The 16,693-nt window shown below is 31.8% G+C and overlaps 3 protein-coding genes across 3 annotated transcripts; all 3 read right to left on the reverse strand.

The window, feature by feature from the left end:
- Nucleotides 1-252: 252 nt before the first annotated feature.
- On the reverse strand, nucleotides 253-3,810 carry LOC127266300 (calcium-dependent protein kinase 20-like). Its single transcript, XM_051296494.1, has 7 exons — nucleotides 1,884-3,810; nucleotides 1,660-1,803; nucleotides 1,412-1,564; nucleotides 1,206-1,321; nucleotides 958-1,125; nucleotides 656-880; nucleotides 253-545 (listed from the first exon to the last, which is right to left on the reverse strand). The coding sequence occupies exons 1-7, from the start codon at nucleotides 2,827-2,829 to the stop codon at nucleotides 468-470; spliced, it is 1,830 nt and encodes a 609-aa protein (XP_051152451.1). The 5' UTR covers nucleotides 2,830-3,810; the 3' UTR covers nucleotides 253-467.
- A 293-nt stretch (nucleotides 3,811-4,103) lies between these two features.
- Nucleotides 4,104-6,036, reverse strand: LOC127266301 (arginine-specific demethylase JMJ22). Its single transcript, XM_051296495.1, has 2 exons — nucleotides 4,564-6,036; nucleotides 4,104-4,488 (listed from the first exon to the last, which is right to left on the reverse strand). The coding sequence occupies exons 1-2, from the start codon at nucleotides 5,889-5,891 to the stop codon at nucleotides 4,251-4,253; spliced, it is 1,566 nt and encodes a 521-aa protein (XP_051152452.1). The 5' UTR covers nucleotides 5,892-6,036; the 3' UTR covers nucleotides 4,104-4,250.
- Nucleotides 6,037-11,228: 5,192 nt separating this feature from the next.
- On the reverse strand, nucleotides 11,229-15,043 carry LOC127266302 (myosin-binding protein 7). The gene is made up of 3 exons (XM_051296496.1): nucleotides 13,087-15,043; nucleotides 12,093-12,139; nucleotides 11,229-11,824 (listed from the first exon to the last, which is right to left on the reverse strand). The coding sequence occupies exons 1-3, from the start codon at nucleotides 14,479-14,481 to the stop codon at nucleotides 11,713-11,715; spliced, it is 1,554 nt and encodes a 517-aa protein (XP_051152453.1). The 5' UTR covers nucleotides 14,482-15,043; the 3' UTR covers nucleotides 11,229-11,712.
- Between the last annotated feature and the right edge of the window lie 1,650 nt (nucleotides 15,044-16,693).

Raw genomic sequence — 16,693 nt, forward strand, 5'->3', positions numbered from 1 at the left:
CACACTTTTTCAAGGGCAGCTAGTGATTATTTAGGAGCCTGAGCACGGGTGGTCCAAGTTTTTTTTCCTCCCGACTTATTTTTCATTGTTTTCGCTAGTTCACTTTCACCTTTTATATTTTGAGTTTATATTTTCCAATAATAAAAAAATACATTTATATTCCATAAATAATAATATATATAAAAAAAAGACCAGCAATATTCTAAGAATCTTCTTTGAATGAAAAAAAAAAATTAAATGACAAAAAGTGAATCAAGCTTCAATCTTCCAATGCATTGCTTCTATACAACAACGGCTAAATACAACAAAAAGACGTGAAAAATCAAAGAATGAAGTAATCTTTCATACCCTAACCAAAAAAAAAAACAACCTATCAATAACATCAACAGATAGAGAGTGGTCTCTCTCTCTATGTATATATATATATACATACATAATATATAGATACATACATACACATTTTCTCTCTACATGGATTTGAACCCCTTACCCAAACCAGTGTCCTGCATCATAGCTACAAACTCATTGTAATCAATCCGGCCATCCTGAAAAAAAAAAACAAGAAATCACGAGTTCAAGTCAATACGGCCGGCCGTGTAAGAACAAAAAAAAGAACATGAAAAAGGATGCGCAAGATTGTTTTGTTTTAGCGTACGTTGTCCTGATCAACTTCGCGGATCAGGTCTTCCATCTGCAAGTCGTGGAGACCGAACTGCTCGCAGGCTTGTTGAAGCTCGTCCTGCGTGATGTACCCGCTGCCATCTTTGTCGAAGTACGAAAACGCCGCGTACAAATGGTCCTCTTTCTGGACTTTGTTCAGGTGCAGCATCGCTGCTACGAACTCTCCATAGTCGATAGTTCCGCTGTTGTCGACATCAGCCTGGATCAGAGGAACGGCGTTAATCAAGAAATCGATAAAATCTTGTCGTTTTTGTGGATTCGAGAATGCGCGCTTACAGCTTGCATTAGATCGACTATTTCTGCATCTTTGAGGTCCGCGCCGACTCTTTCCAATCCGTTTTTAAGTTCCTCGAGAGTTATATGCCCGCTGTTGTCGCTGTCAATCATTTTGAACATTTCTTTCAGCCCAGCAATTTCTTCAGCAGAGAGGTTTTCGGCAATAACCTGCGAACGACAAATTCGTAAGCAATGCAACCAAGATTCAAACTTTTTGCCAAACAATGCATATGATCGACGAAACATACTCTGATAGCCATCTTCTTGAGTTTGTTCATCGCGGAGAATTGCTTCAGACGAGTTAGGACAGCAGAATCGAGAGGCTTATCTGGAGCGACGCCGCCAACTTGAATCCACGGATGGCCTGCAAGAGCAATGTACGACCAAAAAATTTATACACAATATCAACGAAAATGTTCCATAAGCATCGAAGAAACATACTATAAAAACTCACACAGAACTTCGTGGGCAGTGAGCCGTTGCTTGGGATCGCGGATGAGCATTCTTCGAACAAGATCCTTTGCACCGTCCGATATACTAGGCCAAGGATCCGTGACGAAGTCGAGATCCCCCTTCAGAACCTGCTCGAATATCCCCTGTTCCGTTTCTGGTTCAAACATAAACTCGCATATATATAAGAACATTTGACATGATCCTAAACTACATAGTAAAGTAGAAAATGATCGAAAACAAGAAGTTTACCATCCCAAAAGGGCGGAACTCCACAAAGCAAAATGTAAATAATAACTCCAGCGCTCCACACGTCGCATTCTTGGCCGTAATACTTCTTTAATACCTCCGGCGCCACATAATACGGGCTTCCCACAACATCCCTAAATATCTCACCTAACAACATACAAAAATTCAGCGGTAATATCGATTCATCTAGCCGGATTCTACATAATATTAAGTTCTTATGAGAGTACCTGGCTTGAAGAACACCGAGAGCCCAAAGTCAATGGTTTTGAGCTGCGAATCCTCTTCCCGGCTCACGAAAAGAAAATTCTCGGGTTTCAAGTCCCTGTGCATGACTCCCAAGGAATGACAGGCTTCGACAACCCCAACAATTATCCTGGCGAGCTCAGCAGCCTTTCTTTCTGTATAATGCCCCCTGTCGATGATCCGGTCGAAAAGCTCCCCACCAGCACAAAGCTCCATCACAACATGAACTGCGACTGCATCCTCATAAGCTCCGACAATGGAGATAATGTTGGGATTTTCCGCCAAGTGGTGCATTATCTGAATTTCTCTCCTAACATCCTCAACATCCTCGTCGTTAGTCAATTTCCTCTTAGCAATCGTCTTGCAGGCGAACTCCTTGTTAGTATCCTTCTCGATGCATAAATAAGTCGTGCCGAATTGCCCCTGTCCCAACTTCTTCCCCAAAACATACTTCTCCTTCAAGTTCCCGGTTTTTCGCTGCAACACAGAATCGACCAACAGTCCTGCGCTCGATACGCTCTTCATATGACTGGCCTTCTTCGACTTCACCCTCTTGCTGGCATTATTACCACGAGCCTCGGCCTTTGCTTCCCCCTTTGGCGGCTCCTCAGCAGGTTTAGGCTCGGCATCTCTTATTTTGATCGGAGCAGGGGGCGTGCTCTGGACATCAGATTGACAAGTACCGTCAATTTTACACACTGAATTCCCTGCAACTCCATTGTCAGTGCTGCTATCCTTCTTAGCTTGATTGTTGCTGGTTTCATTCTCCTCTTTCTCTTTGTCCTTGTCCTTATCCTTATCCTTATCCTTATCTTTCTCCTTCCCTTTGTTCGGGTCTCGCTCGCGGTGCCGACGGCCTCTCCAGACGGTAGCCGTCAAAGAAGCGAAAAATCCCTTCCTGGCATTAGGGCCTATGCAAGCATTCCCCATCAAACGCAGTGGAATTCAATAGAAATAACAATCCCTAGCTCTCTTAAAGTTCACCATCTGAAAATGTAGCTATGAAATGTAGCTATGGCGCCTCAGAGAAGACGAGTTTCTGCAAGTTTCTAAGGATCAGATCGATAGCTCAACTACAAAAAAAAAATTCCCCCCAATTTCATATACCCCTTCCTGACCCTAAAGGGGATAATCCTGTCAACGCATCAAAACAATTACCTCCAAACTCACGAGGATTCGATTGGTTTTATTGTAATTGGAGCTAAGAACAACATCAAATTATTAGGGTTTCGCTATGAATATAGCTAAGCAAAGAAAAGGGGGAAACGAATGCGAGACGAAATCAAATCAATTTGGGGATTTGATTGCGGCTAGGGCATAAAAATAGGAGGGAAGGAAGGAAGATTAGGAGAATGTATTGAGAAAATTGGGGGAGCAGATGAACGTACGTAGGTACGGAATCGATATTCAATTGATAAACGCAGAGAGAGATGAGAATGAGATGAATACCACCACCGCCATGGCTGTACGGTTTTGGAAGTGCATCACTGGAAACTCCACCGTAAATTGATACACGCAATTGAGAATCATGGCTTGATCACGCTTCGCATTTCGTTGTTGCATGGCCTTCGTTCTCCCTACCAGCCAAGCTTTTTTTCTTTTTCTTTTTCTTTTTCTTTCCTTCTGACTTTTGACTCGAAATAATTCTAGGCCCCTCTGTCTGTAATATTGTGAGCTCCCGGAGTTCTTCTTGGACGATCCCGGGACCTCAGGTAACCCCACCATATTAATGGGCCTAACCGTGGTTAACTTACTCGCGTTACATTTGTTACCACTTTGTTCTGGTTGAATTATAAATTATTGGGTATTTCTGATTTTCTTTAAACAAAATTATAAATTATATGTAATTTGTGTGCGTCTCATTTTAGACTTTTAGATTGTGTTCGTTTTCCACAAATTTTTATTATTAGAATTTTGTTTTTTTATTTAAAAATATCAACTCATACAATTTTTTTTTTTTTTTATTTTCCATCCTATATTTTGTGTCCGGTTTACCGAGAGTATAATTTGTAAGTAACTTGTGTAATAAAAATAATTATAAATTAAAATTAAAATAATTAAATAATAAATATAAATTAAAAAATAAATATTATACTAAAAATCATTTTTACATTCAAAATATTATATTACATCTATTCATATGATATCGTATAATTTTTCAGATTCAAAATTTTTAACATTCAAAAAATTAACCAAATAAACAGATCTCATGTCTTCAATAATTCAGTTCTCTTTTGGAATGTGACAAAATAATTCCTAATATAAATATCAAAATAGCATATATTTTTTTTTACAAATTATCAAATTAAATACTTCCAATCCAAATCCACTGTTAAAAGGTAACAAAACTTCTAAAATGAAAACTTAAAGGCACCAACCTTTGAATCAGTTACAGAGTCCCAATATGAGAGCTGCTGTTTCTTCTTCTTCTCCATTGCTTTCTGCATCAGCTCATCCAAAGTTCCCGGAAACGCCGTCTCGATCGCATTCTTAAACTTGTCGTGCAAGTTCACCCGGTCCCTAGTTCCCGACACAAGGGCGCTCGCATTAGGCTGCTTCAAAAAATCAAGAACATTCAACAGATTCCTCCTGCAAAATCGATCAACATTCAGCACAACATTCAAACCGGACAAGAATCGAAGGATCCAAAGTTACAAACAATACCTGCTGACGAAATTTTGCGTAATCGCAACCGAATCTTCTAAATTAATAACCAAATGCCACCATCCATTAGGCACAAAGATCACTTCCCCCGCCCTGCAAATGCATTCGATCGGTCGTTTCTTCCAACTCTTGGTGGCGCCGTAGAAGTTCATGAACCACTCGATTATAGAAACCGGGCAGGCAACCTCTGCCCCATCCGGGCTCGGATGCACCCCAGGCGGCACTACATCAGGCGGGAACAATATCCATTTCTTGGAACCTCTGATCACCGCATTCCAAGCAGAAGTCGAGTTGGGATCAATGTGGAACGACGATCCAGATCCTGCAGGACCGATTATAATCCATCTATAGTCAGGTCTATCCTTCCCCAAAACACCAAAAAGATCCTCGTCGAAGTAGCTAGGAACTTCATAATCCTCTCCCAACTGCGGAACTTTGTCGATAAACTTCGGATCGAAAAGATACAATGGCCTTTCCTCCCTCACTTGATCCGAATACCTAAAGTAATCCTCGAGCTTCATCTCCACCGGCCCGGCGGAGAATCGAGCTTCGCCACAAACTCTAATCAGATAATCCCTATCCCAATTTCTCATAGCAGGCCAATTATCTAAACAACCTTCCAACAACACAGGTTTGTTAGGCTCCTCAAAGTTCAGTACAAATTCATCTACAGAAATTCCCCTTTTCCTCACTATGTTATCCCTGTCAAGCCACTCAGGCTTCATTTCAAGATTAGCACAAAGCCAGCTCTGAAAGAGGTAATCGGAGTAAAAATCCCTAACCCTAATTCCAGAATTAACAGCAGTAAATGGATTGTTATAAGCAGTGATGTAAGTGTTCTTCCAGGAAGAGTTGAATATGAATCCGTTTTTATGCATATCCAGAACAAGGTTCCTCCAGAGAGGTTCGTGGCTGCAAAATACGTAAAAGGATTTGCTTACAGTCGATAGAATCCGTAATTCAGCGCCGCTCAGAAGTCCGAGGACGTCGAGGATTAATTCGTCCGTTAGGGTTTTCAGGTTGCCGAGGCCGACGTCTCTCGAATTAACGGATGAAGGAGTGAAATAGAGATTCCCCAGCGGTTGGACTCCGTGCGAATGAGATCGAGCAGATCCTTTCAAGCTGAATGCGACGTCCTCCTCATCCACTCCGACTTGTTCGTGCTTTTCTTCATCTTCTTCTCCCGTGAAATCGATTCGCACTGCTCGTTTGCCGGATTCATATTTCGATTTCTTCGCGAATGAATTTCGCCTTCTGGAAACAGTTTTTAGGGCTTGTTTCCGATTCTTCAATTTTGGTCTCAACAGTAAATTTCTCGTGCTAAGCATTGTCGTGCCAAGTAAGGCGGCGGAGGCTTTTACCGCCGGCGGTAGACTTGTCGGAGATGGAGATAATCGGCGGCCTGCGTGGCGGCGGGAGGGTTTACGAATTTTTTTTGCTCGCCACAATAGCTGCAAACAAACAGGGCCTTATTGTTTTTTGCTCCCGGTCCAACAAAATAATAGTAATGAAATATTGTAAAAGTTAATATTGCGATTCAGCCCAACCCTTTCAGTTTAGATTGTCCGGTGAGCCCATTTAATAATAATAATAGAATATATGGGGTATTTACTATTAAACAAAAATAAGAATAAATTAATTAAACTATAAGATTATTTGTTATTCAAGTTCAACTATGTTGATCACAAAGTAGTATCTTTGTGTTCGTTCACATACAACATTTTGAAATTTTTAAAATTTTTAAAATAATTGTTATTGTAAACGACGATTTCTCTCTTGTCCTCCTTATATATATATATCTAGGTCACAATCAAAATTAAAATCATAAATCGATCAACACAGCACAGCGTCTAAGAAAAACGCGGATCCTCAACGGGTCGCAGGTGCGGATCGAGAGCAAGAGTCAGCCCAAGGATCACAGATTTCAGCCTTATTTTTAAGGGCTGCGGTAATTAATGTGTTTATGCCTTATTAATGAGGTGGATGCACTAGACTATAAAATCCAACAATAATAAGAAAATTTAAATATTTAATATAATATTTTATAAAAATATATATATATATATTTAATTTGATATTTAAAAGAAAATTAAAAATACTATATTAATAAATAGTATAGAAAAAAAAAATGTAAATCAACAAAACATTTATTTGTCACTTGTAAAAATAGATTAATTCTTTCTAAAAAAATTTTTAAAAATGATTTGAATATTGTGGTGGTTAAATAAGTATGCAATCAACGAAATAGTACGTACGGTTAAAATTTTATTTTATATAAACATTGTATTGGCGATGAATTTAATTATAATACGTTATTTTTTATTTTATCTATCTATATATATATATATATATATAGCGTGTGTTTGTTTGGGGGTTTGGATTTTGAATTGGGATTTAAATAGTAAAAATTTTGAATTTGAATAGTTGTATGATGTGATATAAATAGGTGTTGATGTGATGTTTTGAATGTAAAATTGATTTTTAGTATAATATAAAAAATGAAAAATAGGTGTTTGATTTAATATTAGAGGGAGGGGATTTGATGAATAGTGGCAAAAAGTCCAATCCCCAAACAAACACACCCAAAAGAGATCGGTGTAGGGTCTATCACACCAAAAAAAACATTTCTTATTTTTTTAAATTTTTTAATAAAATAAATATGTATTAAATGTTATTAAATATATCATAATTAATAAAATTATAATTAATATATTTTTTAAAAATAATTTATGATTAAAATAAATTACTATATAATTTTATGATTAAAGTAAATTCTAATAATTACTATTATTATTATAATATTAATACAAAATTATTATTATTATTATTATTATTAAATACTAATAAATCTATTTCATCATTTTTTTTTGTTTTATCATTTTTTTATTTTTTAATAAAATAAAAATATATTAAATACTATTAAATCTATCATAATTAATACAGTAAAATTATAATTAACACATTTTTAAAGATAATAAAATAATTTATTTAATTTTATGATTAAAATAAATTATAATATAATTTATGTTCACTTATGCCCTTAATTAAGGGTAATTAAAATTTAATAATTTTGAAATATAATTTTTATTATATTATCTATTTATAAAATAAAACCGCATAACTATTTTTTTTCTTTTTTTTTTTTTGAATTTTCTAATAAATTAAATTTAAATTAAATATTCACAATTAATAAAATTATAATTAATATACTTAATAATATTATAAGTAATACAATTAATAAATATTTTAACAATTAAAAGAATTGATAATATTATTAAAATTATTGTATAGTACTCCATCTGTCCCGGATATTTTGTCTGCTTTATTGTAGACACTAAGATTTAAAAAGGGTATAATTAATAAATAATTAAAAATGTATTAGTGAAAATCATATAATAAAAATAATTATAAAGTAAGATTAAGATAATTGATTAATATAATTAAAATTAAAAGAAGTTGTAAATTAAAATTTTAAAAATAAGATTAAAGTGTATAATTCTTTTCCAAAAAATGAAAGTCACAAAATAAATGAGATTAACGGAAATGGAAAAATGAACATGACAAGTGGGACAGATGGAGTACTATATAACAATTTTTTATTTATTTTAAAATTAAATAATTTATTTTAGTTTAAAAATATTTTAATTTATTTTACAAATATATATTCTATTATACATATATATTTATATAAAAATTATATAATTATTATTAAATAATTTTTAATATATAAATATTATATTATAATTATATATTAACTATATAATTTTCAGAAAATTTTGATATTTTAATATTTTTATTCTAATATTTTTAAATAAAAAAAAAGTATTAATAATATATTTTACATAAAATATAATTTAAATATTAACTTTGCAATATTATTTGAATAAATTTTTAATTAAAAGAATTGATAATATTATTAAAACTATTATATAATACTATATAATAATTCTTTATTTATTTTAAAATTAGATAATTTATTTTAGTTTAAAAGTATTTTAATTTATTTTTACAAATGTATATTCTACTATAAAGACATATTTCTATAATTATTATTAAGTAATTTTTAATGTATAACTATTATATTATTATTATATATTAACTAGATAATTTTTAGAGAATTTTGATATTTTTAATATTTTTAAATAAAATTAATTATTAATAATATATTTTACATAAAATATAATTAAAATATTAATTTTGCAATATTATTTGAATAAATTTTTAATTATTACAATTAAAAACAAAATATAATAATAATAATAATTGCTATAATTAATATATTATCATTAAATTATATAATTATAGTCGATATAATTAATTCAATCATAATTAATAAATATATTTATTAAAATTTAAAATTTACAATTTTTATAAATATTATATATTTGTCACGTCATTTTATTTTATATTTTTAATTTATTTAAAACAATTAATAAATATTCTTAAATATAAAAATTTTGATATAATTATTAAATCTAAAGTATAATAGTACTTTTTTTATTTTAAAATTGAATAATATGTTTTAATTAAAAATATATATTTAATAAATAATAAAATTTGTTAAAATTAAATAATACAATTTATTTTAAATATAAATAAATTTTAATAATTATGAATGAAATAAATTTTGATATTTATGAAAAGAGGTTACTGAATATTAAATATATGATTACGTATTAATAACGAATTTGATAACAATCCTCGTTTCAATGCTTATAAAAAGAGTTTTCTAGCCACCAATTTTGTAAGCACCATGAGCATTTTTTATCTCTCATATTCGTTTAGCGAATCTTCGATTGATATTCCGGCAACTCTCACTTCTTGCAATATAGATATGTTGTTCCCCTTTTAGTTCGTTTAAGTTTTAGAATATTATAATATCATATCATTTGGAGACGATAAGTTACTGTACCTTTTGAATCAATACAACACAAATTAGAGAATTACAGATGATATTTGTTATGTACATTTGGTGGTCTTAGATTGATACTAAGATGTTAATTTTTTATTAACAATAATTATATATTCTAAAATCCATTTTACGTAAGATATACGTGATTTTTTTTGTATTTATAATAGTTTTTTTTATCGTTTATATATATATGTTTTTATAGACTTCAATTTTATATTAATTTTATTTATTTTTCTTTAAATGTATTATTTGTGGACTGTAGTTGTATTGAAAGAATCTCGATTAAAAAAATTACAATTTTAAGTTTTTATATTTGTGCAAGTTATGATTTTTTTATTATTTATTGATTTTTCCACCAAGTTAGAAGAATTATATTAATATTTCATAGCAATCATTCGTTTATATATATAATCAGAGGCGGATGTACGTGGGGCAAGGGGGCTCCAGCCCCCTCCCTCCTCCCCACCCTTTTTTAATTTTTAATTTTTATTTTATAATATATAACATAAAAAAAACAAATTTAAAAATTGATAAAAATTGATAGAGTATTTATGTGAAAATTTTATTTTGAATAATAAAAAGTTTATATCATAATAATTTTTTGATGCTATAAAAATAGATATGAATAAAAAAGTAAGAAATAATAATTAAAAAAAAAAAGAAAATTCTTCAAAAAATTCTCAACTAAATGCATAGGAGATGATATTTTTAAAAGCTATTTTTTAATATTTTTTTCACTATTTATCAATTTCATATAATACAAAATTATATGTAATATGTAGTTGTTACTGTAAGTTTCATTGATAAAATTATTGGATAACAAATAGATTTTGATCGCTTCGAAATTTGAAAAATTAGCCCCCTCTCTCATCCCGGTCTGGTTCCGCCTCTTTATATAATTCATTTATATATATAAATTTATTTATATTTTTAAAATTATATATATATATATGAATAAGTTTATTCAAATTTTCTTTTTATATAAGTTTTTTAAAAATATAATTATGGTATAATAATCTACTTAAATAGTAGATAATAATATAATATTAAGTTAAATATAATTATATATAAATAATTGCTTAATTAAAAATATCATAAATTTAATTATATAAAAGTTATTACTTAAAAGATATTGGATGTTATATACATTAAATAAATTATGCTAAATCAACTAATAAATTCAATTGACTTAAATTATGGAATAATAATTAAAATAAATAGTAGTAGATGATAATATAAATTTAAATTAAATATAATTATATAAAAATAGATTACTTAATAAAAAAAATATAAAAATATGTTAACACAATTTGATTACCTATATCGTATGAAAAGTGAATAATTTTATTTAAAACATATAGCTAATTAGATAAATATTAATGTTAATGAGAGTACATTCAACATTTAATAGAATGTGTTCATATATTTAAACTACCAATTATCTATTCATGGCAATAAAATAAATAAATAAATAACTGTCATGTAGTACATTTATATATATTGTCATTTATTTAATATTATTATTTTATTACAAATTAATTGTTAATTCGTGAAAAAAGAAAATCAAAAAAATTAAAGAGAACAATATTTATATAATATTTCATAGACTGATTCGAAATATATTTTTATTTTTGGCTTATATTTTCCTTTATTTGTATTAGCGTTGAAATCAATTACTCCATTTATCAATTCTCTGCCAACACAACACACACACAGCACAAAATTAAGCTGAAACAAAGGAGGGGCAAGAATGTAAATGCACGCGACACCACACAGTAGCTGTTTCTTCATTAGCAAATAGTAGCAATCAGTAGTAAGTAATGTACAAAACAGAAGAACTAATGCAGGTAGGCAGACCAGACCAACAGCAAATCTTGAGAAAAATTTTCCAAGACAATCAATCAAATAAATGCAATGTCCCCAGAAAACACAAAAAACAAACATTATATGCATTACTATACCCACAAAAGGATGGATGGATATGGATGAATGGATTGATTCTCTCTCTAGTATGTGAGCGAACCATACCCTAAAACAGCAGATCCAAACTTCACGAGAAAATGAATCGAATCATCGCAGCAGCCCGAAAAGGAAACAAAACAAAACAAACAAAAAAAGAATATACGGCGAAACTTGAAGGTGATGCAGAGTCGGGAGAAAAGGAAAAGCTTTAAAATTGGTGGCAGCAGACTTTACAAGATGATGGTATAGAGCGAGCACGCATGCGCGCACTTTGATCAGCATCGCAAGTTCGTGGTAGATGTGATTCTCCGGGATGGTCCTGTGCGTGGGTTTCGGTCTAAAAGTGCCAGCAAGCCAGAATTATTCGGTGATAGCCCAAATGTGTACCTAAAACAAAAAAGAGGATAAGCAAGCATGAGCACCACTTGGATATTGCTGACACAGCAAATTTATTGAATATTAATGTATTGTGTTCGATCCTGTCTTGAAGGCAGACAATGTAAATAGGGCTATATATGGAGAGAGTTTATACATACATTTGACAAGGGAGTAATATGCCTACCGAGCAGAATAGCATGAATTAAAGCAACGACAATCCAGGATCTACTAGTAGTAAATGCATAAATGATAAAAGTATGACAGAATGTGTTCTTACCTGCTTCTTCGTGCTTTGTTTCTCCAGAACAGAAAGGACAAGACCCACTGAACATCAAGAGACATAGTCATTAGTCATGAATTAGGCAGGAAAAGAAAGGAGCTAAATTATATCCATATTTTCAAGATCAGGCTAATAGAATTGCATGTCAAGTGACACAGTGCGGAGAAAACACGTGCAGCATAGCATAAATTTCACAAGACTTTTATTATCAGATTTTTTGCTTCGTCTCGTTGCAAAGTGTAGGCCACATTATAATTCGAACAAACAATGGTGAGAGCAAACTAAAAAGAGTTCACTAATATGCATAACGGTTGGTATAAAAGTCACAAGGCCGAAACATTATGTCAAGAAACTGTCATGAAGTTGAGACTTGAGCGTGCACACAGAAAACCCGAGCCAAAATTGTTGAAAGGAGGAATAGTAGCAGCTAGAAAAATGTAAAACATAGTAATATTCATGGTAGGACTAAAATAACAAAATAGAGATACCGAACTGGCATTGAAGGCTTTTGATAGAAAGGGAAAAGATATAAAATAACAAAATAAAATCACATCTTTCAATGTAAGAAGACGGACGCAAAGGAGTTAAAAGGGAGGGTAGAAAATGGTAACAAAGACAAGTTGCTTTTATAGTTCAAGCGCACTCCAACATTCTTAATGCATAAATGTAACCATGTTGCAATGACAAAGGTTTAGATTAAAGCGCCATTTCAGTAACTGTGATCTTCAGGCTGCAACAAACTATATCTTACTACAGACTGCAACATGCTATATCTTTACTACAGAATTTTAAGACCAGACGCTAAACATAAATCATGCACACTCAGAAACTAAAAAATATAGAGGCTTGCTTTATCGATGCAATGGTTGTAGATATTCTGTAAAAAGCAAAGGGCTGCGACTAATGATGCAAACATAAGTAGCTGAATTTTCCACAAAGGTGTACCAAGAACTGCAATTATAGATAACCGGAAATTTATCAACACAATTACCTTGAATAATGACACGAATGAGAAGCTCCTAACCATCGATTTCTCCTGAACCACCACAGTCCTTGATGGTGACATTTGCTTGCACAAGTTCTGCGCTATTTCCTTCAACAGCACTAGCTGGGCTTTATCGGTTCCGACAGAATAAATGGCCTGCTTCATTGTTTCTCGATCAGCCTCAAGAGCATGAAGTCTCGCATACAGCTTCTGGATTTCCAGGGCCCTGGGTGTCGTCATATTGTCATCACCGCCAACGAAAGCAGAAGTGTTGTGGTCCACTGCACCATTAGAAGAAGCTCTTCGATGAATGGAATCAACAGTGTAAACTCTATCATTCACGTCATCTCCAACTTCTGCTGCACTATCCACCTTCTTCAAATTAGGGTTCAAATCCAAATATTCCATCTTCTTGATACCTCCACCAGACTTAGGAGGAATGCCGGCATCAATCCCCATTTCTTTTACCAATGGCATATTTGCATTATCATTAGAAAACCCCCTGACATTCCTATTCCAGGATGGAGACTGACCAACTATTACCTTTTCAAACACATTAGTAGAACCGACGTATTCTCCATCAGGCTGAATGGTCCTTGGAGTGTTCTCAAGCTGATTGATTCGGTACTCCAAATCCTTTAACTCATCCCGAGAAGATGGAGTCTCCATAAATGCATGCTTCTCAATATCATCAGCTTCGTCATGACCGTCCAGATATAAATGGGATTCGCTTGTTTTACATCTGAGAGGAGGATAAATCTCATAGCCAGGAAGCACAAGTTTCCCTTCTTCATTCTCTCCCACAAAATCGTCTCGGCTCATTAACTTCCCTTCGTTCCGCAAATAGAATTCATCAACCTGAGCCTCGGCCTCGGCCTCACTGAGTCCATAACTCATCAATCTATGCTTATAGGCCTGAATCTCACAGGTAAGGGCTTCAATGGTGTGCTCCCTCTTGTACAACATCTCCTCCAATTCTAACATTTCCTGCTGATCATGAGCAATTTTCTCCTCGACGAATCTCTTGAATTGCTTGGCTTCCATCTCGATCTCGGCCTTCTCCCTTTGCAGCCTCAGTATCATAGACATGGTCTCATTTGTAGCTGATGAGGAAGCATTCCTTTCCTCCTCCAACTCACAAATTAAGTCCTGAATAGTCTCCTGCTGACTAGAAACTGTTTCTCGCAGAGCAACGCATTCATTTTCTATCTCCACACGAGCATTTTGCGGAATGATGAGTCCTGGGATCTTGAACTGATTTTCTTCCTCGAATTCATCAAATTTTCGCTTCACAGACCGGATAACTACTCCTGAAAGGGATATGTTCGATGAACAACAACTGCAACCGCAATCACAACATTTGGAAGGAGTCCTCGGTGAAGGAGTATCGCCCGTTTCCATAGATCAACGCACATCAAATGCAAATTGTAAACGCAGCAGCAACCACAATTCAAATCCAACAACGAAAATTCAGAAAAAAATATACAAAGTAACTTGAATTCGATTGAAACTCCAATCCTCCAATTATCCAAAACCCCCCAACGATGTATAAACTTTCCCCCCTTCCCTCAATCCCCAACAAAACTATAAAAATTCAACCGCCTCGAAATCCCCAGAAATAAGCCACAAAAGCCATATACGCATTTCCGATTCGGGTAATTCAGCAATAGCCATACCTTTCCCGTCTCATTGATTCCTCGAAGCTTGACGATAAGAAAGGTACGCTGCGAATCCCAGAAATGATTTCCTGGGGGATACTTCGAGGTGGTTTCTGGTGCTAATTTTGATCCAACAACACAAACTCCCCTCCAAAATGCGGATTGAGGGAGAAAAAGGGGAAAGGAATTGCAGTTGGAGACGCAGAAGGGCGAGGATTTGGAACCCTAACCCTTCAATCCCTTTCCAATTGTTATTTATTTATTTTCTGGGTCAGAATTTGGCTTCGTGCTTCGTGAAGAAGAGATAATATTTGATTCCTGTTTTATTAGGGAGAGAATTCAGGAAGAAGTCCCGGGGGTATATTGGGAAATTCACATTGGCAACTATTGACCTGACGGAAATATCAACGGAAAGCGCGTCGCGCGTGTGGATGGTTGAACAGTCATAGAGCAGTCGTGGTTACCCATATTTAGAGAAATCGCATTTTTAATTTGGATAAACTCGAGTTCAGTTGAAAATGCGACTTTAGAGATTTTTTCATAAACAATCGCCTAAAATTATGTTCGAGTATTCGGATTTTCTATTCCAATTTTATCAAATTTGAACTAATTCGAAAATTTGAATTACGGCAAAAATTCATTTAAATTGACTCAAAATAACTGAAATCCAAATTAAAAAATTCGATTTAGACCGAAAAATTTGAAAGAGTCCGACATCTATATTTTTTATTATTTTTTTTAAAATTTTATAATAGTGTTTTATTTTATGTTTTTATCATTATTTTATAATATTAAATATATATATATAATAAATAAACATAAGTATATTAGAATATAGTTAATAATTTTTAGTTTTTATTTTTATTAAAATATTAAATACATATATATAATAAAATATATTAAAATATTATATTTTAAATTTCAAATTATTCGAATGTTTAAGTATACCGAGTCAAAATTTTCAAAATTTATAAAAAAATTCAATTCAAACTAATTAAAAAAAATCAAACCAAATTTGATCGAAATTTTTTTATTTCGAATATTTTGCTTATCCTTATGCAAAAGATTTGTTTGTAATCACCGTTTTGTAGGCAGATATTTCTCAAGATATGTACTTTTTTGATGAAGTGAATGGAAATAATAGTCAACAATGGTCATTTGTGTTTTCCAAAATTTTCATTGAATTTTTAAATTTAATTTTTTTTAAATAAAAATAATAATTTTACTATTCTACTCAAGAAAATTTTTTTTTTTTTTTTTTTTTAACTAAAGTGTATCTTTTCGAGTTTTACAATAAATTAGTAAGTAATCGTAATATTTTATTAGTTAATAAAATTATGGAAGATATTTTGACATTTTATTTTTTGATTTCATATACTCAATATAGTACTGACAAAGTAGAAATGACTAAAATAACCTTATTAGTATGTGTGATATAAAGGTAATGACATTTGTGTAATATATTATAAGTCATAAGGGTATTTATAATGTTAGGTATATAGTACAGTTACTAAAAAATGAAATAGATACTTTCTTATGGGACGGACTAAAATGAAAAAAATGAATACTTTGTTATGGGACGAATGGAATATAAAGATTGTATATAATGATATATTTATAATTTATATAAAATTTAAAAATATTTTGCTATTATTATTGTATAATTATTTTACTAACAAAAAAAAAAACTTTGAGTAAATAAAAATAGTAAAAAAGATAAATTATTAAGTACTAATTAATATTATTTATCTTCTTTAATAAAAATATATAAAATAAAAAATAAATATAATTTTTCTCAAAAAAAATATAAATACAAATATAAATAATAAAAAACTATTATATTTAAAATAATATATATTTTATTCAAACATATTTTTACTGATTGAATAGTAATTTTCAATGTATATCATATGCTCTATTTGTTCAATTGAAATCTCACGGAAATGTATCATTTT

The sequence above is a fragment of the Andrographis paniculata genome, unplaced genomic scaffold (genome assembly GCF_009805555.1).
Source record: "Andrographis paniculata isolate CXL003 unplaced genomic scaffold, ASM980555v1 Contig75END, whole genome shotgun sequence".
Classification (NCBI taxonomy): domain Eukaryota; kingdom Viridiplantae; phylum Streptophyta; class Magnoliopsida; order Lamiales; family Acanthaceae; genus Andrographis; species Andrographis paniculata.

Bases quoted from the DNA above. Each gene is read 5' to 3' on its own strand.
- LOC127266300 (XM_051296494.1), bottom strand. From the start codon at position 2,829: ATGGGGAATGCTTGCATAGGCCCTAATGCCAGGAAGGGATTTTTCGCT. The intron at 1,565-1,659 runs GTAAACTTCTTG...TGTTTGAACCAG, and splicing joins AGTTCCGCCCTTTTGGGATG to AAACGGAACAGGGGATATTC. The intron at 881-957 runs GTAAGCGCGCAT...CCTCTGATCCAG, and splicing joins TAGTCGATCTAATGCAAGCT to GCTGATGTCGACAACAGCGG.
- LOC127266301 (XM_051296495.1), bottom strand. From the start codon at position 5,891: ATGCTTAGCACGAGAAATTTACTGTTGAGACCAAAATTGAAGAATCGG. The intron at 4,489-4,563 runs GTATTGTTTGTA...TCGATTTTGCAG, and splicing joins ACGCAAAATTTCGTCAGCAG to GAGGAATCTGTTGAATGTTC.
- LOC127266302 (XM_051296496.1), bottom strand. From the start codon at position 14,481: ATGGAAACGGGCGATACTCCTTCACCGAGGACTCCTTCCAAATGTTGT. The intron at 12,140-13,086 runs GTAATTGTGTTG...CTTGATGTTCAG, and splicing joins CATTCGTGTCATTATTCAAG to TGGGTCTTGTCCTTTCTGTT. The intron at 11,825-12,092 runs GTAAGAACACAT...TTTTTGTTTTAG, and splicing joins AACAAAGCACGAAGAAGCAG to GTACACATTTGGGCTATCAC.